Raw genomic sequence first — 24,736 nt, 5'->3', positions numbered from 1 at the left:
ATCTGAAAACACCTTATTTTATTGTAACAGAAAATAAAAAGCGGTTTTTGGTTGTCAAACATGTTTTCTTAATTTTTTATTTTGAAGAATAGAAATTTGTTCTTGAAAATATCTAGTTATCACATTAGTTATTGCCCATTTTATGATTTTAATTATTGCTTAAAAACTAGTTTTTCAGCTAAAAAAGAAGGTCCACTACTTATGGGTCAAACCTTCAACTTTCAAACCCGAACACAAAGTTATAGTCAAGACTAATATTCACATATTAGTATTAATATAGTTCATTAAATATGAATTTCTATTGAAGCCAAAATCGAGTTTTTAGGGGAAGTAACATTCACTTTCAATTAAGCAATTTTTAACTCATAAGTTAGTACTTGTAACAAAATTTCTTAATAGAGACTTTAATTGAGTTTTAAGAAGAATTTTTTGTTTGTTAAAAACCAATTCAAACAAAATCTAAAACTAATATTATTATCTAAAAGACATAATGAACAACATAAACCATAAACCAAAGTGGTAGTGACAACCAATATGTAGCGTCAATGAATAATTGAAAATAACCTCATTTTCTAATGACCTCGAACCTAGAAGCTCTAAAATTCTTGCCTAATTCCTTGTGATGACTTTGGTTCAACCTTAATGGCGAGGGCAAAATTCTAAATAATTTTTGTCACAACTCATAAATTTAGAAGAAAAAAATGAGAATAAATGGAATCCCTAATGAGAAATTGTTATTTTTCCCCTTTATGACAAAAATAGTAACCTACTAGTATTATTAAATAACATGGAAATTATTATTTCAACTTTAATACCATGTATGACATAACTTTAACAACCTTAATTTATAAGATTATTTAATTTAAAAGGATAAAACAATTACATATTCATAAGAATCGCTTCTATTTTTTAAAAACAATAAATTCCATTTTTTGGACAAAAATACCCTCCATTGTTTTTATCAACATTTCACAATCAAACACTTATTGGAAAAAAAAAAGTATAAGGGTAGCTATATTAAAATGAGGTTATAATTATAATACTCAATAAGTGGAGATTTTTTTTCCAAATATTGGGATCATCTTCTCCATTTGACACAAATATTTATAATTTATATTATAATTACTCTTATAGTAAGAGAGAAAGAGTAATTTCACATGAAATGGACCCATAAACATAGATTTATTATGAGGCATGATACTATAATAATAATAGGAAATAAGACGAGACGTGATACCATAATAATAGAAAATAAGATAAGTAATTCAATACTTAATGAAGGTCTGAAATAATTATGTTTCTCATTAAATGATATTAAAGACGAAAAAAAACTTATTAATTTTTATTTTAAGTATTAAGATTATTTAATAAAATTAACTTAAAATTTATTTTAAATTATCAAATTGATATATTTATTTTCATAGATTATAACTAAGGTAAATGAAATCAAGTAATAATGGATGTCATGTAGTGAAAGAGATCCTAGAGGCAACGGGACAAATTGTGGTAAAAAATGTCAAATAAAAATACGAACTTAAGAACAAATTAATTGTTTGTACTTATTACTTAAAGTTGTTATTTATTTTATATTATTAAATTATTTTACTAAATATGCTTAATTTATTTAATGACTTAAATTAATTTATTAGTCACTTTAGGCTATTAAATCGGGTTTACCAATCATATCGAATACATTTGGCTAGTAGGCCAAGACTCAAGAATATTGCTATCATATGTTTTATGTATTAAGGTGCCAAGAATAATTCACCACAAAATATATGATGAGTTGATAAGTATAGGATACAATCTAAAATATGCACTTGATTTCATCATCTAAATAAATGCTCTCGGCAAATGGATCATCCTAGCTGATACCAGAGCACAAGCCGCCATGGACAGGAGGCAACGGAGAAACCCTTCTGCTTCTTCTTCTGCCTTTTCATCTCCAGCTTCATCCTCATCGCGTTTCCGCTCAGAGAAATTCTCCTCGAATCCCCCAAAAACTAGTAACTCCCTGGAGGATGCTCACCAATTGAAAAGCAAATGTGGGAAGCCACAAAGACCAAAGCAAGAGGAGGAAGGAGAGCAAGATCCGAACAATCTTCTCTCCTTAGTTGGAACTTGCCCATTCATGTGCCCTGGTAAAAATGCGTGCTTATTTTTCCATTTTTTTAAAATTCTATTTTCCTGTTATTCTGTGTTTGGTTTCCGAGAAATTGGAGGAAAACAGTAGAAAAGAGAAGTGAATCTGGAGTTTCTGTGTCATTTTTGTGGCTTTTACATAAATTTTACAAATAAAATTGATATTTCTCCCCCTTTATTAGATACCAATCTGCAGAAGATGTAGGAATCCCAAAAAAAAATTCGCTTTTGCCTTTACTTCCCCCAAATCTTTCATAATGGAAAATGGACTTACCACCTCTTTTATCACTTTTCCTTTACCATGTCAGGTTTACATGTAATCAAACACTGTATTTGGAGTAGGGCACTTATTCTAATGTCAAATGGTGTTGAAAACTTGAATTACTGGATCTTAAGACTCCAGAAGAAATTTGATTGTTTATGATTATTGCTCCATGAGAAGGGAAAGGGATTTCTTTTGTTTTTGCTCACATATATGGCCAAATTGATTTATCTCCTTCTCATACGAACAAAATAAGGACATTTCTTGTCTTGCTGCCTTTTATGCCACCGGTTCCACATGCTGATGTGACAACCCTTTTGCTATTCTGTACAAATGGTAGGAAAATTCTGGTAAGACTGGTGGCCAGCCTATCATGTTCAGGGAATAAATTCATTGTATATCTGGAATTCACTCTATATCAGCATAGGGTGTTGATACTGATTATAAATGACAAATTCAATTTATTATCCTTACATTAGGGAGTGCTAAAAGGATGCAAATTGTTCATGTTATACCCAAAGACATACAAGTGATGCTAGAGATTTTCACAATGTGGATAATCATAGAGTAGAGATGAACACTATGGAGTCTTTTGGCATGTGTTCATTCCATGTACGGGAACATGCATTGGAAGATTATGTTTCCTCCTCCCTTCCCCTCCCCAAAGTTAATACTATGTTGTCATGGCAAGAACTTTGGTGACATGCTTCTGAGTGGAATAGCCTCCTAGAAGTCCATTTATGTGGCAGTTGGCAAGTTCTTCCGGTCAATGAGAACTTTGTGACTGTCTGATTGTTGTACTAATCATCATCAGATTTTTTTTTAAGTTCAAGTTGTAAATAGCCTTTCACAGTTGAAGGTAGCGATGAAGAGGCCTGTTGACATAATTATTTCTTCTGCTTGAATGGATTAAAATCAGATACCACACCTTCAGCCTAGAAAACTATGGACTTTCCTATGTACCTGCAATTGGCTGAATACTGGTGTGGCACTGACTAAAGGCTCTCTGATGCTGTTATTAATTTCCTGAGCAAATTAGAGAAAACAGAGAGGTCATAATGTGAATCAGTTACCTCTTGAGTAGGGATGAAGGCTTTTTATAACTTTTTACTTTCTGGTTAGGCCTTGGAAGCACTTCTGTGAACCATGATTTTGTACTGTAAAATTAGATGGGATGGATAGGTCACCTTAACTCTACTTTTGGAAGTGATTGGGGAGCGCATGACTGTATGAATATTGATGTGTTCTCCCCATACAGAGCCCAACTTCTTTTTGAACTAGGAAGCATGAAGGGTGGGTGGATGTGGGCTGAGGAAGGAAGATTTGACTTGTGTGCCGCAGGCCTGCGGTACCAATTTGTTCCAGAACTTGATAAGGCCCATAAACTGGTAGGCAAGTTTCATTATTTGGTCACCACTGAATTTTGGCAGTATGGCCACAAGGAAGGTAGGAAGGAGAGGGAGAAGAGAAAACCCCAATTGCCAATTGCAAGCTTCCGGTTGGCACAGTGCTCATTGCTGACATTTTCATTTGATTTTGACCTTGCAACAGATACAGCTTAACATGATGGACCAGTTTTTCACAATCTTGTGATTCATTACCCAACTTCTAGTAACAGTTTCTCAGCAGATGACTCACCTATGACAGGCTGATGATGTCTGCACACAACTTGAAAGGTATTCATGCCAAGGTGTGAAAGGTAATATTGTGACACCATTTTGCCTATTCCAGAAAATGTAACAAATGTATGGCTGGTTCTTGACCTAAAAATGCTGGCATTGGTCACCAAGTGCTAGGGTGATTCTTGACAAAAAATGTTCGTATTGTTCAGAACAATGATTTACAACTTCAGATTGGCCATCCAGTTAACGATGATAATCACTTGTTTTACAAAGTTCAGTGTCATAAAAGCAAAATAATTTTGTCAACAAATATGCGGATAACTTTATCATAATTACTACTTATGGAAGTTAAGGATAAGTTGGGTAATGTGAGAAAGTTTTGGTCAGAGGATATGAGGATAAATTTGTTGCAATTGCTAAGCTTCACCTCCTAGGACTACTAGGAGAAACGTATGAGCAATAGAACAAATTTACAGTCCATCCCCATTAGCTGCATGGAGAGGTTGGGCTTATTGCTGCTATGGTGGAGGTCACCTTCTTGTAGACTTTGAAATCTGCGAATGAAGAGGCAGATTTCTTAGAGGAATTGGTAGGACTCCAAGCCCCCCAAATGACAGGGGGGTGGGGAGGATGGGGGTGGTGGGGGGCCATTTCTAATTTCATGTCTTCTCAATGTGGATTTGAGGTTTAACGAGATTTTTGGGAAATCATTAAGGTTAAAAGTAATTGAAAGAGTGTGTCTGTGGAGAGCAAGAGGGGGAAATGTTTGGTTCCCAACTGGGGTTGCTTCATCTGACCGTTAATCTCACAGCAAACACCGACGGAGCGTTGTTGTTGGAGGCTTCCAGGTTCTCTGATCAATTCTCTTGTTCTTTGTTTTCTTTGGGGAAGCGGGAAACCTCTCTTTCTTCTATTCCTTCTGGGCGGGATGGGGAAGGTGTTGCCATTGCCAGGGTTTCCGATCAGGGCAGTGGTTTAGAAGCCGTAGGGGGAGCTGTTATGGGCCCGTTAAGGATGATATTGGCGGATGGGAGGGAGGCCGAGGTCTCAAATTTGGCGGGTAGGGAGTTTGGGACTTTCGAGGAGGCGTCAGAGGGGGTTTCGAAAAGGGTCTCCCAAGAGGATGAAGAAGAGAGGGACAAAGAGGGGGAACTGTGTTGGCATTCTAGTAGCTTGGCTAAGTTCAGCCGCTATCTTGGAATGCCGATGGAGGGCTTCGAAGGGGAAATTTTGTTTTTGCTTAAAAGAATGAAAGAGAAGAAACTTCAAAAAGGAAAGTTGAATGGCAGAAAAAGGAAAAAATTGGAGTCATCAAAATTCGAAATAGAATTGAGAAAGTTGGAATGGACAGTGAATTATCTTGGAGGAGGAGGAGGAGAGGGGGGGGAAGTACGAGCAGGTCTAAATGAAGCTCCGACTGCTCACTTGGAATGTAAGAGTGACCAATAATTGTGATAAGAGGAAGGTGATCAAAGCGTTGATAAAGAAGAATAGGGTGGATCTGGTTTGCCTATAGGAAACCAAGATTTAGGAAATGTCAATGGGCATTATCCGTAGCTAAGGAGTGGGAAGATTCCTTGAATGGGGAGCTGTAGATTCAAGGGCACAGCTGGAGGTATAGTGGTGTTTTGGGATAACAGGGTGTTGGATTTGGTTGACCTTCAAAAAGGATTGTTCTCTATTTCTTGCACTTTTAAGAGTTGCGAGGACGGTTTCATATGGACGTTTACAAGGGTTTATGGCCCAACATTGAGGAGGAATAGGGAGAGTTTTTGGGAGGAGTTGGGGGCCATTAAGGGGCTTTGGAATGGGCCGTGGTGTGTTGTAGGGGATTTTAATGCCATTCTAAGTCCGGAAGAGCGCAACAGAGGAGGGAGCTTGAATTCAAACATGAGAAGGTTCTCAGAAGTTATAGAAGATCCAGAGTTAAAGGATCTGCCTATGGTTGGGGGTCCTTTTACTTGGATTGGAGGGGTGAATAACCAGTCTTTTTCAAGGCTGGATCGTTTTTTGGTTAATGAGGGGTGGGACAGTCATTTTGGTGATGCGAGGCAGTTTGTTCTACCAAGACCTGTGTCCGATCACTTTCCGGTTCTTCTGGACGGAGGGGGCCTGAGAAGAGGCCCTTCCCCATTTAGATTTGAGAATATGTGGCTGAAACTGGAAGGTGTTAAGGACCTTTTGAAGCATTGGTGGGAGGAAGGTAGCTTCAGTGGATCCCCAAGTTTTATCTTGGCCGAAAAACTAAAATTTATGAAGGCTAAGCTGAAGAAGTGGAACAGAAACACATTTGGTAGGGTTGAATATAGAAAGAATTTGGCTTTGGAGCAGGTGGAGTTTTGGGATACCAAGGAGAAAATTAGCAGACTGTTGTTGGAAGAGCTGGAAGCTAGAAAAGAAGCGAGGGAAGATTATAAAAAATGGGTCTTACTTGAAGAAATCACGTGGAGGCAAAAATCTAGGGAAGTGTGGCTGAAAGAAGGGGATAGAAATACCGGTTTTTTCCACAAGATGGCCAATGCTCACAGGAGGAGGAATAATGTGGACAGAATTAAGATTAATGGAGCCTAGCTTACATAGGAGAATGGAATTAGGGAAGGGATTGCCAATGCTTTTAGGTTGTTGTTGTCCAATCCGGGGGAATGGCGCCCTTCTATTTTCGAGCTGCAGTTTGAGACTTTGGAGCCTTTGGACGCTAGTGCCTTGGAGATTCATTTTTCGGAAGAGGAGGTCTTCGATGCACTATTGGGCTGTAATGGGGATAAAGCCCCGGGGCCAGATGGATTCTCTATGACCTTTTGGCAATTTGCTTGGGATTTCGTGAAGGCTGATGTGATGTGTTTCTTCAAGGAGTTCAATGAAAATGGCAAATTTGTTAAAAGCCTAAATGCAACTTTTATGGTCCTAATCCCAAAAAAAGCAGGGGTTGAAGCCTTAGGGGATTTTAGGCCTATAAGCTTGGTGGGAAGCTTGTACAAGTGGCTGGCCAAGGTCTTAGCTAATAGGCTAAAAAAGGTGGTTGGAAAGGTGGTCTCCAAGGCTCAAGGGGCGTTTGTGGAAGGTAGACAAATCCTAGATGCAGTGTTGATAGCTAATGAAGCCATTGATTTGGTTCTCAAGAATAATGAGAATGGCATTCTGTGCAAACTGGATATAGAGAAGGCGTATGATAACATGGACTGGACTTTTATTCTCACAGTTATGCAGAAAATGGGTTTTGGGGAAAAATGGATCAGGTGGATTAAGTGGTGTATATCCACTGCAGGTTTCTCCGTGTTGGTCAATGAAACCCCTACGGGTTTCTTCCAAAGCTCCAAGGGTTTGAGACAGGGTGATCCCCTTTCCCCTTATCTCTTTGTGATAGTTATGGAGGTCTTTAGTGCTTTTCTTAAAAGGGCTGTAGAGGGAGGTTTCTTATCGGGTTGTAGGGTGAAGGGTAGGAGTGAAGAAGGGGTCCTAATTTCCCACTTGTTGTTTGCTGATGATACACTGGTGTTCTGTAAACCTTCACAAGATCAATTGACTTATCTCAGTTGGTTACTTATGTGGTTTGAGGCCGTTTCGGGATTGAGAATAAATTTGAAAAAAAGTGAACTCATTCTAGTAGGGAGGGTAGAGAATATGGATGATCTTGCTTGGGAATTTGGTTGTAGACTGGGTAGCCTTCCAACCACCTATTTGGGGATGCCCTTGGGTGCTCTTTTTAAGTCAGTTACAGTTTGGGATGGTGTGGAAGAGCGCTTCTGAAGAAGGTTAGCCATGTGGAAGAGACAATATTTATCCAAGGGAGGAGGGCGACTCTTATTCGAAGCATGTTATCGAATTTACCCATCTATCTCATGTCATTGTTGTGCTTACCAAGCTCAATTAGACGGAGATTAGAGAAAATCCAAAGGGACTTCCTTTGGGGTGCAATTTGGAGCGAAAGCCTCATTTAGTAAGATGGGAGTTGGTGTGTTTAAGTAAGAAGAAAGGAGGTTTGGGGGTCAAATGCCTTTCCATTCTCAACAAGGCTCTTCTTGCTAAATGGAATTGGCGTTTTGCAAATGAGAGAGAAGCTTTGTGGAATCAAGTGATTAGGGGGAAGTATGGAGAAGATAGAGGGGGTTGGTGCTCTCGGGAAGTGAGAGAGGCTCATGGTATGGGGTTGTGGAAAGGAATAAGGATGGATTGAGAGTTGGTGAGCGATAGGATGGTTTTCATTGTTAGTAATGGGAGGAGGGTGAGATTTTGAAGGGATAGATGGTGCGGGGATTCTCCTTTGTGTATGTCTTTTTCTTCTCTTTTTGATTTGACTGTTGAAAAGAAAGCGTGGGTGGCAGATTTTGGGACCCTTTGGCTAAGGGGGGTTTGGGGGGGGGGGGGGGGGTTGGAACCCCTGTTTTTAAGAGCTTTCAATGATTGGGAGGTAGAGGAGGCGGAAAGATTTTTGCAGAGGCTTCATGGTAAGAGAGTTATTGAGGATGTGGAGGATATGGTGTCTTGGACTGAAACTAAGAGTGGTAAATTCTCGGTCAAGTCTCTTTATGTTGCCCTTGAAGCGGGTTGTTCATCTCTGTTTCCTTTAAGCTATATTTGGAATGTGAATGTGCAGCCCAAGATTAGTTTCTTTACATGGGAGGCTACGTGGGGCAAAGCCTTAACCTTGGATATGGTCCAGAAAAGAGGACGGGCATTGGCAAATAGATGCTTTATGTGTCTTGAGAAAGAGGAGACCATAAACCATCTGCTCCTTCATTGTTCAAGAACAAGGGTGTTATGGGATCTACTTTTTACTTTATTTGGGGTGTCTTGGGTATTGCCTTCTTCAGTTAGAGAGACCCTTCTAAGCTGGAATGGTTTTTTCGTGGGCAAAAAATGCAAAAAGGCGTGGAGAGTTGCTCCTCTTTACATTTTCTGGACGGTTTGGAAGGCGAGGAATAGATTGGCTTTCAAGGATGATATGTTGTCAATTTAGCAACTGAAACACTCTTTTATCCTTTCTTTTTGGTCCGAGATTAAGTTGTTTATAGATGATTGCCCTCTAACTATAGCTAATTTTATTGATTGGTTGGGCTCTAAGTAGGATTGGGTTGTTGGGCTATCTTTGTTTTTTAGCCTTGTTGGAGGCGGGTGTATAGGTATTGTATACCTTGAGTCACTTTTTTAGCGTTTCTTTTATATATGAAATCTTATTTACTTATCAAAAAAAAAAAAAATGTAATCGAAGACTTTCACATTAATGAGGTAATGAATAACCACTGATACTTCTTCACCCCAAAGTTCCTTCACAAAAATTTGGTAAGTGAAGAACCATTTCTGAGTTGTGAAGCACCAATTCCACCTTCATTATCTTGATCTTTAGAAAGAGGGATCCAACTTGATTTGGGATTTTATACCTGTCAACCCAGTCACTAATTTTTAGGAGAATACTTCCAATTTACCCTTGGGTTGCTTTAGAAAGTTTCTTAATAGTGCCATCTCTCTAGCTTAAGGGGCTTTTGTTAATGGAAGGCAAATACTAGATGTGGTTATCATTAGTAATGAAATCCTAGACAAATACTAGATGTGGTTGTCATTAGTAATGAAATCCTAGATGAAAAATTCTGTTCTAAGGACGAAGGGATGGTTTTTAAAATAGGTTTTGAGGAAGTTTATGATCACATAGATTGGGGTTTCATGTATGATACATACTTTGAATAGGGAAGGCCTTGAACCTGGATGGCACAAAGGGACTGGATATTTTGAGGTTGTTTTTCAAACTGCAGGCTCTTTAATGGTGTTATTGAAGCTGAGTGTTTAGCACTCGAGGAAGATTCGGATATGGTTGTTTGCCTGGATGTAATGAACCTCCATATTGAAGGGGATTCCTTTGTTATTGTCTCAAAACCTTCTTTGAAGGCAAAGGTCCTTAGTGGATTGCTCATCAGATGGGGTGGCTTCATAATCATGCTAGAGACATTGCTTGTTCTTCTCTATTGAGGCCCAGATCAGCTAGCCAGGTGCATGGCTATATTTTTCTTATAGGGATGCTAATATCTGAAAATTTTTATTGAGAACACTTACTGCTCTTTGATTGGTTTGAGGCATGGAGTGGCTTTTCTGTTCTCTTCTTGCCATACATGCATATCATCCCTCTTTTTTATCTTGTTTAACTCAATAAATTCTCATTTGTTATAAGGAAAAAAAGAGATATTATGTTACATGATGGAAGGACTTTATTCTGTTATGGAATAGGCAAAACCTAGATCTATTGGCTAGAGCTATACAGTAGGTTGTTGGGCTGTTCAGCATTGTCTTTTTTTTGGATAGGTTTGGCCAATGCCCCTTGATGTTACTTTTTGGTAATGTAATTTTCTTTGATTTTTCTTGAAAATTCCTCATTTTTCAAGCTTGCTTGTATATCTTTCCTTCTTCCATTAATGATTGTTTGATTCCTTACTAAAATAAATAACAAATTATGATGCAAAAGGATTACGTTTATGGAAAATTTTGAGATTTTCACCATATTAGAGTCTCTGAAGTTGGTACTTGTCTTGACACAGATAATAGGAATCATTTTCCCCCCAAACTACATAAGACATGTCTGCTACTTGGTAATGTTCCATTGGCAGTTATAAACTCTCCTGTCAAAAGTGAATCTGTTGTAGCATTCCAAATGGTGTAGTGTCGTACATAGATTGGTAATTGAGGACTTTATTATGGATTTTGTCCTGTTGTGGTTGTGCCAACAAGTTCTATCCTGTTCTTTGTCTTGCTGATTTGGGTGGTTGTGCATCATGTTCCTACAGCTGTATAATTATGCTTCAGGAGCATAGTTATTCTGGTTTTACCATCCAGATGATGGTATTAAAGTATTTGTATTCTAGATTGCGCAACTCCTTATATGGGATATTTTTGCACCAAATGCTTAGTGATCAAGAGAACTCTCATATTAAACACAGTCATCTTCTATTAAACTAAATTCCTTAAGTATGCAGTCTCACAACTACATCATACCATTCTTTTCCTTTTTTATTCCTTTCTTGCTATTACAGGTTGGTTGCCACTAATATAGTAGAAAGCAAATTACACGACCCTGCTTCCATAAGACCTTTCTTATTCCATAGGTTGAAATAGAAAAAACACTCGATGGGACTAATGTTTCTCTTTGCAACCAAGCAAATTAAAATGTTTTGAAACCCATGCTGCCATGATCTTAGCTAATTTGCATTTTATATCTCTACCCCTTTCTATTTACCATAATGATGCATGCATCTAGTCAAATTGTGTATTTCTTATGCTTATATTTATTTCCTGATGAGTTTATTCTGACTCTTTGATCAGGATTTCTGCAATCACATTGCTTGCTATTGAATTTTCAATGGCTTAATATGAATTATTAATAAAGATGTTGTTTAATTATTTCAGCAGCTTATACTTGGTAATTTCTTTTAACAACTCTTATCTCTGATGTTCATTTGTAATATATAGCTGGAGAAAGGGCCCAACGTGAACGCCTTCGGGACTTGGCTGTGTTTGAGAGGTTACATGGAAATCCTGGGAAAACATCTCCAAGCCTTGCTGTCAAAAAGGTAAACCCTACATCTCATTCCTCTATACCGCATCTTAGCTTCTCATCTTGCATCGGACAATGATACTCTTATTGAATCATCTTTACCATATCAGCCATCAACATGTGCACTTATTGAGCGCTAATTCAGGCACTGATACTTGTGCTTTTGTTTTGTTTTGTTTTATCTTGTCTTGTTTTGTTTTGGAGGTGATTGTGTTGGATGACCTATATCTGTGTTAGACACCAAAGCCTATCTTAATGCTACTGTAAAGTAAGACTATGCTAATAAGCTATTGATCTGTTACAGGGTTTATGCCAAACTGATTTTTTAGTTTCTCTAGTAGAAAACTTGTTTTTTCCCCTGTTATATCGGTGCTATTGTTGGATTTGTGTTTGTTGTTGATCAAGCATTTGCTGAAACCTTTTTTTTTTTCCTTTGCTTCTTGATGTGCAAAGCATTATTGTTTGAATTTTAATGATCCCATTTGATTCACTATTCAATATTTTTATTTGATATTACATCTATCTCATTTGTTTTCTTTTCTTAGTTTGTTTGTTTGTTTTTTTTTTTTTTTTTTTTTTGAATTTGTGACATTTGAATTTGATGGAGCCACCATTAATTTATTTTTCCTTATTATTGTGGGGTGTGCTTTATTTTGTTCAATTGTTGTTGCACTATTATTGTCATGTAACTTTTCTTTTTTGTTTTGTTTCTATTGTTCCTATGAGCATTAAATGCTTCTAAAATGTATGGAACAGGCTAAACCTTTCTATAGTTTTTTTAAAAAAAAAACTCATTTATTATCTATTTTCTTGTGCTCAAAAAATTATATTTTTTTAGTAAAATTGAAAATTTAGGGAGCGCTTAGGCCTCAGCGGCTCAACCCCTTGAGGGTTTAGGCCTGTCATAGCAAGATGTAAACCCCCTTGCCTCTTATGCTTTTACCTTATGAAACTATACCAAGAAACAAACACCACAACTCCCTGCTGCCATCAAAGGATACTTCAAAGTTTGCTTCAAATCAATCTTAAGGCCAATTATCATAGGCTTGTCATCATGTCACTAAAATTGGTATTGTAACCAAAGTCCTATTGCGAAATCTTCAAGTTGCAGCTCCTCCTTTTCTGTTGGCTCTTGTATTGTTAGGTGGCCGCAACCTGTTGCTTTTCTTATGCTTTATGAACTACTCCAGTTAAAATAATGCTTCAAGTAGATGCTTTCTGGATCTTGATTCTAGCAAGAGGCTTATATTGCAAATTTTTTTGTGGAGTCCTAGATAGGTTAACTAGGAAGACAATAGCTTGCTTAAGAGGATTGCCACCTCTCCTTTTGGGTTTGTAAAAATTTTGGTTCTCCCTTGACCTTGGGAGTCCTATGGTTTCAATTTTGGATGTGCTCTAGGTTGTAGCCTGTGTTATGCTTTCTAAATGGTAATCTTCTTCTTGTTTTAGCTGGGATGCTTTTGTTTATTTTGCTCGTTTGTTTTCTTTGTTTCTTTATTGTGGCTGTAGGATCACCAATCAACTTTTTATTCTCTGCAAAAACTGTTTATGTTTCATAACGAAAAAGGAAAAAACAAAGGCAAGTTAGCCTAGAATAGGTTTTATCTTGTTTCTTCTTTTACCATTAGTGTGGATTCAAACTCAGGAAGAGGCCTTCAAACAAGTGGCATTTGTGTTTTTTAAACATATATCTTTATTCAATCATTGTTAAGTGTTTGTTGTCTTGTCTGTTCTTTTGGTTGTTTTTGTCTTTGTCAAAGTGTATAATTATAATATCCCACATTGTATAGAGGAAAAAGTTTCTAACGCTATATATGTATGAACTTTTTTTAATCTTGTTGATTCGTTTTTAAGCCGCGAGGGTCGTTTAGGCTCAAAGCAAATAATATCCACACAACTGGGAGTAGGTTGTTACAAATGGTATCAAAGTCAATCCTCGACCTTGGTAGGAGAGTTTGCTTGGCCTAAAATGGGTGTCCGTTTATTTGACCTTACAATCCTATGGGACACAATAAGGACGTTGTGTCTGCATGAGAGGGTGATTGTAATATCCTACATTACATAGGGGAAAAAGTTCCTAACGTTATATATCATAGTTTTAAAAGGCTCAAGGCGCACCAAGGCGCAAAGTAGTCCTGGAGCCTGAGGCGCAAGGCGCATCTAAGGCGCGGGCTTTAGTGAAGTGAGGCGCACCCTAATTTACATATATATTTTTATATAATATAATCAAATTTAACAATCATTTATTTGTCCTAAACACATAAATCATCAAATATCATCCAAAACTTCAATTTAATAAACAAAAAACATAAAAATAAAGAACTCCAAGCATAAAAACAAATCCAAATCCATATTGCTAATTGCCTAATACATATCCAAATCCAAAGTTTCCAAACCTAAAGGTCCAAAACATGAAATTTGTCCACAATTCAAAAACATCATTAAAAAACACTTAAATCACAAATTTGTCCACAACAAGCAATCATCACTCCTCCTCTAAATCAACAAAATCATCATCATCATCATTTCCATCACCACATTTGTAGCCTTCCCCATCTTCTTCATCTGCTGAATTAACCATGTCTCCATCTTCATCTTCATCTATTAGTGAATAAGAAGGCAAAGTTCTAGAACTTGAAGCTATCCCCCTTGTTGGTGGTATTATGCTTGAGCTTGCTCTAGCTCTAGCTCTAGTATCAAACCTGGCCTCCTCATCTCCAGCAGCTCTAGCAACATCACCCCATGTCAAATTGTCATCATCAAATACAAAATCATCTTGTGCACCTCCATGAGAATCCTCATCTTCCATTCTCCCTATCAACCATTCATTGCTATCATCTATATCTTTCAAGGAAATTGGGTCAATGGTGTTACGTTCATTGTATCTTCTCTTCAAGGCTCGATTATACTTGATGTACACCAAATCATTCAAGCGTTGATGATCTAACCTATTTCTCCTCTTGCTATGAATCTGCAAAAATTCATAAGCTCATAAATATATTTTAAAATTTTAACTTTTAAGTTACATTCAAGACTCTATTAGACTATTACTTGTAATTATTTTGGATTTGGTCACTCACATTCTCAAAGATGCTCCAATTCCGTTCACAACCCGATGCACTGCATGTTAAGTTGAGGACTTTCATTGCAAACTTTTGCAAATTTGGAGCTGAAGCTCCATATGCAGCCCACCATTCAGCTGTAGTATAGATATTAACAATTTAGTGAAACAATTCACCTATTTTAGCAAAAATACAATCTAATCATTTAAATAAACAAAACTAAATAACTAACCTGGTGCTCTAGTCTTTCTTGTCCTAACAGCTAACTCATTCCCGAATAGTCCTTGGGCATTTGTGAACAAACTCACTTCGGCCACAACTTTTTCTTGCTTAGCAGGGTCTCTTGTTAGCCTTAAGATGCATTTATACAAATCACTCATAATCTCGGCATCATGCTCTATTTCTGGCTTATCATAGAAGAATTCCGGGTTCAAAAAGTACCCTGCTGCATGCAAAGGCCGATGAAGCTGAATCTCCCACCTCTTATCAATGATGTTGAAGATTTCTTTGTACTTCTCTTCATTTCCATTAAAACTTCTCACAATTGCATCCTTAGCTCTATTCATGGCCTCATAGATGTATCCCATAGGAGCTTTTTTTTCACCATCAACCAAACGAAGCACACGAACTAGGGGACCCGAAACCTTTAAGCAAAACACAATAGTGTTCCAAAATGAAGGCATTAGAACTATGTTGGCTATAGTTTTCCCCTTCTACTCTTTTGCCCATTTACTATCTAACCAATCTGAGCTTGTAAACATCTTCCTCAAATTGTTTTTTTGTTCATGCAATCGCGATAATGTGATGAAAGCAGTTGCAAACCGAGTCTTAGCAGGCCTAAGCAATTCCCTTTGTCCAGTAAACCGCCTCATCATGTTGAGTAGCCCTGAGCGATTATAAATATACCGATTTAGTGATATAGCCCTCTCCAATGTCCTCTTGATGTTTGGTAGCTTTCCAATATCTTCCAACATCAAGTCAAGGCAATGTGCAGCACATGGTGTCCACTACAAATGTGGACGCTTTAATTCTAACAACCTCCCTATATGAAATTGTAGATAATAAATTTACATAAGTTCTCAAGATAAATAATTCAAATTTTAAAAGTAAATAAAAATTCAAGAAATAGTATTTATTACTTGCTATCACATAACTTGAGTGATTATCTGTTATAACTTGAATAACATTCTCTTCACCAACTTGCTCTACCCATTTGTCAAGTAATTCAAACATCTTTTCTCCCGTCTTAATCATTGAAGAAGCATCAATGGATTGCATGAACATGGTTCCCTTTGAACAATTAACCAAAAAGTTCACCAAAGTTCTCTCTTTCCTATCGGTCCATCCATCCGACATAATTGAACATCCATTTTTCCCCCATTCCACCATATGATCTTTCATCAAATCTTTTGTGAGAGCCAATTCTTTCTTAAGGTTAGTAACTCTTACCTCATGAAAAGTTGGTCCCTTCATACCCACACCATATTGGCCAATAGTCTCAATCATTGGTTGGAAACTCGGATATGTGACTGCATTAAATGGAATAGCAGCCTCATACATCCATCTTGTGATAAGCGTGCAAGCTCTTTCTCTTGCTTCCTTTTTGTAGGCATCATTGATGGTAGTTTGATTCATCTTTCCACTCCTTTGATTTTGAACAACCATCTCTGCATTAGGAGTGAAAAAATGATCCATAGGACCTTTTTGTCTTGGTTTTTTTGAAGAAAACGTCCTACCACTACTTCCTCCTCGGTTACTACCTCCACTAGAAATGTTGGTGACATTCGTTCTACTATTAATCTCCTCACCAATATCTTCATCTTCCAAACCAAACAAATCTTCATTAACATATTCGCTCCCCATATTCATTTGCTCTTTTTGATTTTTCTTGGAACTCATATACTCTTCCATTTCTTCTCTAACATGTTCCGGACATTTTCTAAACTTTTTAGCATTTCTATATCCACCAACAAGATGTTGTTTGTGTCTATAGATGCCTCCTTTGGTTACTTTCTCACAAAAAATGCATATGATGGTGTTCAAATCTTTTTCATTAACCAAACGACCATATTTCCACCCCGGATCTCTTCTTCCACTTGCACTAGAGTCCACTTGAGTTTCACTCTCATTATCCATCTTGCAAACAAATTATCTATACTCCACAATAAAATAATTATAATTAAATTAAGAAAAAAAATTGAAAAAAAAATGCATATCACATTATCAAATATCACATTAACAACAAATATGCATGAGTGCTTTTTATTTATTTATTTTTATTTTGTAAAATTTTCATGTCAAAAACTCAAAATATAATATTTATTTTTAAAAAAAAAAAATTACCAATGAGAGTTATGAGGTAAGAATGGAAAAAAATGCAGAAAAGTGAAGAAAAAAGAAAAATACCGAGGTTCGGAAGGTACGTGACTATTTCCCCTATTTTTCTTCTTCTTTTTCTTCTTCTTCTTCACTTCTCCAGCACAGAAGAGGCTAAGGCAAAAAATGGCAGTGGTCTCGGGTTGAGAAAGACCAGAAAAGGGGGCTGGATGGAAGGAACAAGTCAAAACGGCGTCGTTTTGGTCCCTGTTCACTTAAATGAACAGGCTCCAAAACGACGTCGTTTTGGGCCCAAAAAAAAAAAAAAAAAAAAAGCTAGGGCTGCGGGGCGTCTCTGCAACCCGACTGGAGGAGGAAGAAGAAGAAGAAGAAGAACAAGGAGAAGGAGAAGGAGGAGTGCGTACCTGGTCGGACCGTCGGAGGCGACTCGGGCGATCGCCTCGCGCCTTGCTGGAGGCGAGCGCCTTGCGCGCCTAAGCGGCGCCTTCGTGAAGGGGCGTCGCCTCTCTTCAGGCGAGGCGCCGAGGGTGGCGTCGGGCCGCCCCGAGCCTAGGCGCGCCTTTCAGAACTATGTTATATATATATATATATATATATATATATATATATATATATATATATATATATATATATACTCCTCTTAACCTTGTACACGTATTTTAAAGTCATGAAGACCACTTGAGCATAGGATGGATAATATCTATACGGTTGGATGCAGGTTGTTACAATAATTACTTTTGATTTTCCTTTCATATGTTTAATTGCATAACATTATTATAGCAAAATATTAATCTATCATAATGCAACGTCTTGTAAAGCTTATGTTGGGTGTCATGATTTGATCTCTTGTCATTTTTATTATTCTGATTCAACATCATCTTAGCTTATAATCATTTATACACTTGATGCATGAGAAATGAAGATGCTATAAATTGTAGGATCTTTTTCTCCAATTTGTTCCTTGATATTTTATAATGCCATGAAATGTCTATATTTTGATGCAGAAAGCCGTTCACACTCCATCTCTCTCACTAGTTTTGCAGAACCATTGCCACTAAGCACATGCAGGCGTCAGATGTGCGGCCACTTCCAGTGTTGGAAGAGACTTTGAACTACCTATTAAACCTGTTGGATGCCACAGAACATCCTTTTGAAGTGGTTCATGATTTCGTCTTTGATAGGACAAGATCAATAAGACAAGATCTTAGCATGCAGAATATCATTAATGATCAAACAATTCATATGTTTGAAGAAATGGTATGAATTTCTTGAAACATAATCTCAATTACCTTTTTTTCTGAGCATTCATCTCCTCAACATACAATAAGTTAGCCAACCCATTGCTAAACACTCTCCTAGTTGGAGAAAATAATCAAAGTATACAAGAGATAAAATGTTGAATAATTGAGTCATTATCCTCTCTTTTTGCTTTATTGAATAAGATAATTTATTCGATGGAGTCCAAATGAGGTGAAACTGTGATCACACAACTTGAAGCCTACTTTACAATGGATAAATGAATGGTCTGATTTTGAATCTTTCTTGGCACATTAGTTATTATCCAATCCATTCTAATTAAATTATCCACTATTAAGTGTCTATTTCCAGTCACCCTCTAAGTTATGAAAGACCCATAGAACCAAAGCAACTCACACCACCTGTGATAGGAATTGGTGCTCTCTTCCATAATGTCAAGTTTTCCAGTACACTTGCTGACTTTGTAGAATATGCCTACAAAAAGGGCTGCCACCTCCTAATTCCCAATCATAGAAGTTTCTTAACCATATTTCAAAAGTTGTATTTCCTGTTCCCTCTCTTAAAGTTTTTTAAACCTATATATCTTTATCCTAGTAATTCGGAAAAATGAGGAAATTATTTAACAAGAACTCCATCAATTTGTTCCTCAAAATTTTATATAGTTTCTCTCTCTCACTTTTGATTCAAATTCTTGAAGCAAAGGAACAAATTCATGGCCAGTAACATTTTTAGCCAAGCAATAGAATGCACGACAAGCATGTATATGAATGAATTGTGTTTTTTAATGATAATAGATCAGATATTTTAATCTCATCCTAAAACCTTTGAGTTAACTAAAAGCCGCATCTTATGTTCTGACTTGTGGTTTGTTTCATAATATAGGTGAAATTTCATATTATATCCCACCACAAGCTTCACAGTTGTAGCAGCAAGCCAAGTTTTTCTTCAGTTCATTACCTCAATATGGAGCAGCTGAAAAAGTGTCTAATATCTCTATATGCTCTATACAAAGAAAATCGAAATTCAAATTCTATTTACAAGAATGAACCTGAGTTCTACTCATTTCACGTTCTTCTTCATCTTGGCTCTAACAACCAACCATTGGTGGATACTTGCTTCCGTTGTTTGTTTGAGTTCATCTTTTTCAGTATCTCTTGCTGCCTTGTACTGGTTTCTGAATATGTTACTATTTCTGTTTTGAAGGGAGAGTCACTCTCTTTGTGGTTGGGTCGTGTACCTTCTCTCATTTTAAAGTCAAAGGAAATGTGTTTTGCTCGGAGACTTTTAAGGTGACCGTAAAGCTATTATAGATTCGACTTGCATTTAAATTGTTTATATTCATTTTACATTTAACTCAATGTAGAGTGGTTCTGTTTTCCAATCGATTTTTTTCTCTTCTTTTAGTACCCAATGTTAAAAATTTTGTTTTCATGAACTGAAAGATCTGTCTTTTCTTGTAACAGATTATTTCGGATGGGCAATTATAAGCGTTTCCTTTGTACTACAGCAACTGAGGCATCTTATTTACAGTACTACATAATTGAACCTTACATCAATGAGGTTGCTTAAATATGTTGATTTTGCTAGATTTTTCAGTTTGAAAAATATATGCTTCTTTGTTCATTTATTGTTTTCCAATTTCATTTATGAGAATATATCTAAAATCTAGACTCGAGTACTTGTGCTTTTGGGTTTTATTTTTCTTTCATTTTTGTTAGTAGTTGTACTTCATTATTCTTAAATTTCTCACAGTTGTTTCTTTATGTGGTTTATTGCTCCTCACTTTCTTCATTCATCTGAAGTGTTCAAATTCAATTTGCTTGTTTCATAAACCAGGTCTTATTTAGAAGTTCTTCTCAATTGCCTTTTTTAGTGCTTTTAAAGGACATGCCTGATTTATATATATTTTTGTTGGTTTTCTTTTGACCGTAAAAGGTTCGAGCATTGGCATTGTCATGTGTAAATTATTGTGGCTACAAACTTCATCCGTATCCAATTGCACACTTGTCCAAACTCTTGATGATGAAGGTATGATTGCATTTACTAGCATTAAATTGCTAAAATTTGTCATCCAAAGTTCCAATATCTTTTGAACCTTGAAGGCTTCATTTGCATTTTTGTAGGAATTAGATGTGGAATCATTTTGCAATGCTTGTGGTCTTGAGACCAGCACTGATGAACGGGGAAATAAGTTCTTATCAACCAAGCAAACAAACTTCCATTATCCCAAGGAAGTCTTTCCAAGCTATTGCCTTCTGGGTTTGGAACACTTTTAGAGGTAACAATCAATTGGAACTAGTTACTCTTTCAAACTTCTTATTGTACAAATATAACCTGCATGTGCAACCATTTCTGATCCCATAATTTCAAGAATTTATGACACCTTCTAGTGGTTAGTTTTTCTGGGAATAGAGTAAAGCAATCTATTCACTCCCAGAAACTATCGTCAAAGGAACAGTAGATAACCCCGCAAGACCAAATTTATGTGTGTGCATGGAGATGCATGTTTTCTGCATCCCAATCATGCAGTGTTGTGCCAAATGGAATAATAGCAGCTGATGATAAGTGGTATTTCTAAAATCTTCTAAGAGTATTCCATCTATTGTAATATTGTTTTCTCAAAATTGTCTTTGAGTCTTATATGTAAATATTAGACTTGACCTCTTGTAAGCTATCAACTGATGTTGTAACTTAACTTGAAAGGGAAATTCTATAAATTTAGCCTTGGTTTGGCTGTTGGAAAGCAAAGAAAAATTAGGTTAATAGTGAGTTGATTTCTTCCCTTCCCATGGATGTAAGCACATTCTTGAATCATGTTAATTACTTTTTGGTTTATTTTGTTGTTTTGTTGTTTTGTTGTTTATTGTTCAATTGTCTCCGCATAACAAGTGGTATCAGAGTTGTTTCCAACACAACAGATGATTCCTGTGCTAACACAAAGTTTGAGGCTAAACGTAAGATGGTAAAAGTTTCTAGAATATTTCCCTATGACAACTGCCAATAAAGGATGTACTTAACAGAAAGTTCATAAGGTGTTACATGGCAAGTTGAACAAAACCAATAGCTAGAGATATCTGAAATATTTGGGGCCACTGATCCAACAATAGCAGAGAATAACACAAGAAGAGACCCTCTAATCACCATTTTTTCTTTGATTCTTCTCTACAAAGCATCATCTTCTTTATACAAAAAGACAACCCATTGCTGAGCCCACATTATTCTCTACATATCCCAAAAAAGCCCTCTAAATTTTAGGGCATGGTGCTCTTTTTAGGGGTATTTTGGTACTAAATTTGTGGTAGTCTCTCAAATACCTAAACTACCCTCCAGATTTTAAGGCATGGCCCACTCTTTGAGGTGGTATTTTGGGTACTAATTTTTGTTAGGAGAGGTTTTGGTGTGGAAACTGGAGGGCTTTACACACGTTGCATGTATTTTCTTTTGCATGCATTACACATAGATTGGAGTTTATGCAGTTACTCACTTTTTGTTCGTCCAACAATACTATAGTGCCACGTCACCATATGATGGGCTCTTTAGTCTTTTCAAACCCAAAAAAAAACACTAAAAAAAAAAAAAACTAATACTAAAAGGATTGCTAACTAGCTATGTGAAGATGAACCTCTATAGCTAGCTTCTTAGAGGGACCATAATCGCTTAGGCCAGGGAAGTTTGAGGTGATAATATGTCTGTGATGCCCTTAGATGTTTTAGGCACATGTGCGTTACATTAATGTATTCAATGAGTCTATAACCTTGATTGACAGGTCCGAGTAATCTTTGAAATTTCATTGTGGTGGGAAGGTTCCATGTGAACAACACTTGCACATGGGTTAGTTAATCTTAAGAGACGGGGGAAGCTCATCTAACAGCACACAATGTGCGAGCTTTGAAAGGCAATCGGGTTAACATTTCTGAATTGGGACATGACAGCGGACAACAACATTAGGTAGTCCAAAGATGTCGTCATATTAATTGTTATCAATATTTTTATTTATTCAATAGAGATTGAGGATTAAAAAAATACCACAAAAATTAGAAAAAACAAAATTAATTACATGGCTTACATTTCAAATATTTAATAAAATATTGTATGAAAGTTGAATATCATACACTATTAAATGGTTGGATTCTCTTCTTTAATTTTTTTAATTGTCTCATCCTATTAAATTACTCATCTAATATTAATTTATTTTAAAGGTGAAATTAATTATATTGTAAAAAACTTTTAACTGACCAGAGTTTGTGCACAACATCTAATATATACTTAAATATAATCCTCCAACTAAGAAATGAAATCAAAACTTAAAAATCATTTATATATATAGATATATGTTATCAAGTTTAGGTAGTGAAGCAATTAATGTGGATATAAAATTAATGCCAAAACTTTTGATTGTTCCTTCACATTCTCCACAACCAAACAAAGGATATAAGAAAAATAAAGAAAGAAATTTAGGGTAGTTTGATTTTTGTTCTCATCTTGTTGTGAAGTTAATAGAGGAATGCTTGGGTTGGTGCTCAATAGTTAAGTGACAGCAGGGTATAATGATTCTTCCAATCGTGTAAATATTATTTGTTTTAATTTCAATGGATCATCGTCACTTTAAATTGCATCCACATGGTTAAGAGCAACTCATATGTATATAATATCATGAATTTCTTCTTATTCGATACGGAATATCAAATTAGGTATCTTTCAATTTTAGGTATTGTGTAAGTGTTTCAACTCAAATGACTTGGCTTAATGTATACTCAAAGCCTTGACAAAGGAGCGTATATGTAATAAAGTGAAAATTAAACCTTGTCGCCCTTCTATCTCTAGTACTCCATTATCCCTTAAACATGTGCAAAAAAAGATATACACCTTTGATACATTAATTAAAATAAACGATAGAAAAAGAGATTTTATATATCCATGTACATAATTTGATTAGATTTGTTATATATGAGAGAGAGAGAAAAAAAAAAAAACTGTTTAGATTAAGGATCTCATTAATTAATACCTAGAAAATATAAAAGAATAAAAAAAGATTAGAAGGTGTGAATCAGAAGATAAGACTACATTTTTTAATTAGATTCATCGAAAGATGGCATATTGTATGAACATTTTTACTCTACATATAAAAACTTATATTATGGTTGAGATGTATTAATTTGTCATATTTTTGGACATTTAAAGTAATGAGTAATTACACTAAATTAAATTATTGACCTTATTAATCAATACCTCAAAAGTATAAAATAGTAATAAATGAATAAGACAAACTTCATCGAAATATTTTTATGGGCACATTACGTAAATATTCTTATTTAATAAAAGTTTATATGTCATTAAATGAATAGAGAATTTTAACATTAATTGCAGTGCTAAGTAGAGGAGATCTCATATTTAAGCTGTTGATTAAGGCTTATTACTTAATAATTTAAGTTGACTTTAAGTTAGATTATATTTAAGTTATTTACGTAAAATTTATTATTTATTATTTAATATTTACTTTAAGTATTAAAGTTATTTGATAAAGTTAATTTAAAAATCATTTTAAATTATCAAATTGTCATATTTACCTTCATTAATTTGATAACTAGATGCAGATAAATGAAACAAAAAAAAAATTGAGATTAAGAATAAGTTAATTAATTTGATTTAACACTTAAAAGTAACTTTAAGATATAATATTAAGTTATTTTATCAAATATATTTAATCTATTTAATAATTAAATTAAGTTATTAAGTTAATGAATGATTACCAAACACCTTATAAGACCCAAAAAATCGAATGAGTTTTAATAGTTTCCAGGATGGGCATGACTAGGTGGTGGTTCAATGCTGATTAATCATAATTCAATCAAGGCAAAATATGTAACAAATACATGTCAAACTGCACCATCCAAATGGGCGCCAAGAACGTTACATTTGACAAATGCCATTAAACCTCGACAGCTACCAATTACTTGAAGCTCATTAACTTCATCTTAATTTGATCCAAATTGCAGAAACATGTGAAACTCCATGAATCTATGGTGCTATGGTGGCCTACATTCATATAACTGGGGACACTTTGGTTTACACTACAATGACCCCAAACAGGGTTTGTAGAGACTTTATCAAGATCACTAGCTTCAAAAGACTAAGGAAAGAAAGATGTTCTCAAAACTTGGAGTCAAATTGCAGATAAAGACCTAAAACTCCCACTTAACGTGTTTGAGGAATTGTTGTTTCATGGGGATAAGCTGTTTGGTTTGTACATGTCTCCTTGGTGATACTTAGAGTTCGGCGAAGTATACGTATCCTTTGTGATCTGGTTTGTATATGGGCAGATGAATGTTGATGCCAGGTTCATATATGTTTCTGATATATATCACCCTGGAAGGATCTAGATCAAGGGGATGAGTTTCAAAAGCTTGAGTAGGTTTAAGATGTTCCGAGAATTGGTGAGCATGATATATATCAATATGATATTGCAGAAGACAACAGAGCTTCTGAAATTAATATGTCAGGTTCAATAGTGGGAAAT

The 24,736-nt window shown here is 35.9% G+C and overlaps 2 protein-coding genes across 5 annotated transcripts; one reads left to right on the top strand and one right to left on the bottom strand.

Annotated features, from left to right (window-relative positions):
- Positions 1 to 1,761: 1,761 nt before the first annotated feature.
- Positions 1,762 to 24,718, top strand: LOC100852594 (SAC3 family protein C). Of its 4 annotated transcripts, XM_003634841.4 has the most exons (9): positions 1,762 to 2,141; positions 11,479 to 11,579; positions 17,998 to 18,219; positions 19,102 to 19,323; positions 19,423 to 19,508; positions 19,683 to 19,779; positions 20,155 to 20,247; positions 20,343 to 20,497; positions 24,216 to 24,718. In XM_003634841.4, the coding sequence occupies exons 1-8, from the start codon at positions 1,892 to 1,894 to the stop codon at positions 20,493 to 20,495; spliced, it is 1,224 nt and encodes a 407-aa protein (XP_003634889.1). In that variant the 5' UTR covers positions 1,762 to 1,891; the 3' UTR covers positions 20,496 to 20,497; positions 24,216 to 24,718. The 4 variants fall into 4 exon arrangements, 3 of the variants coding, with proteins under 3 accessions (XP_003634889.1, XP_059597712.1, XP_019073227.1); XM_059741729.1 differs by lacking the exon at positions 24,216 to 24,718 and having other exon boundaries at positions 20,343 to 20,601; XM_019217682.2 differs by lacking the exons at positions 1,762 to 2,141; positions 24,216 to 24,718 and adding an exon at positions 3,962 to 4,080 and having other exon boundaries at positions 20,343 to 20,601.
- On the bottom strand, positions 13,895 to 15,626 carry LOC109121933 (uncharacterized). The gene is made up of 3 exons (XM_059741730.1): positions 14,858 to 15,626; positions 14,644 to 14,762; positions 13,895 to 14,534 (listed from the first exon to the last, which is right to left on the bottom strand). The coding sequence occupies exons 1-3, from the start codon at positions 15,306 to 15,308 to the stop codon at positions 14,049 to 14,051; spliced, it is 1,056 nt and encodes a 351-aa protein (XP_059597713.1). The 5' UTR covers positions 15,309 to 15,626; the 3' UTR covers positions 13,895 to 14,048.
- Positions 24,719 to 24,736: the final 18 nt, after the last annotated feature.

The sequence above is a fragment of the Vitis vinifera genome, chromosome 13 (genome assembly GCF_030704535.1).
Source record: "Vitis vinifera cultivar Pinot Noir 40024 chromosome 13, ASM3070453v1".
In the NCBI taxonomy this organism is placed as follows: Eukaryota; Viridiplantae; Streptophyta; class Magnoliopsida; order Vitales; family Vitaceae; genus Vitis; species Vitis vinifera.
The sequence above is the reverse complement of the archived record's forward strand: the minus strand, read 5'-3'. Positions and strand labels throughout refer to the sequence as shown.

Bases quoted from the DNA above. Each gene is read 5' to 3' on its own strand.
- LOC109121933 (XM_059741730.1), bottom strand. From the start codon at position 15,308: ATGCCTTCATTTTGGAACACTATTGTGTTTTGCTTAAAGGTTTCGGGT. The intron at 14,763-14,857 runs GTTAGTTATTTA...TCTATACTACAG, and splicing joins AAGAAAGACTAGAGCACCAG to CTGAATGGTGGGCTGCATAT. The intron at 14,535-14,643 runs GTGAGTGACCAA...GAATTTTTGCAG, and splicing joins ATTGGAGCATCTTTGAGAAT to ATTCATAGCAAGAGGAGAAA.
- LOC100852594 (XM_003634841.4), top strand. From the start codon at position 1,892: ATGGACAGGAGGCAACGGAGAAACCCTTCTGCTTCTTCTTCTGCCTTT. The intron at 18,220-19,101 runs GTATGAATTTCT...TTCATAATATAG, and splicing joins TTCATATGTTTGAAGAAATG to GTGAAATTTCATATTATATC. The intron at 19,509-19,682 runs GTGACCGTAAAG...TTCTTGTAACAG, and splicing joins TTTGCTCGGAGACTTTTAAG to ATTATTTCGGATGGGCAATT.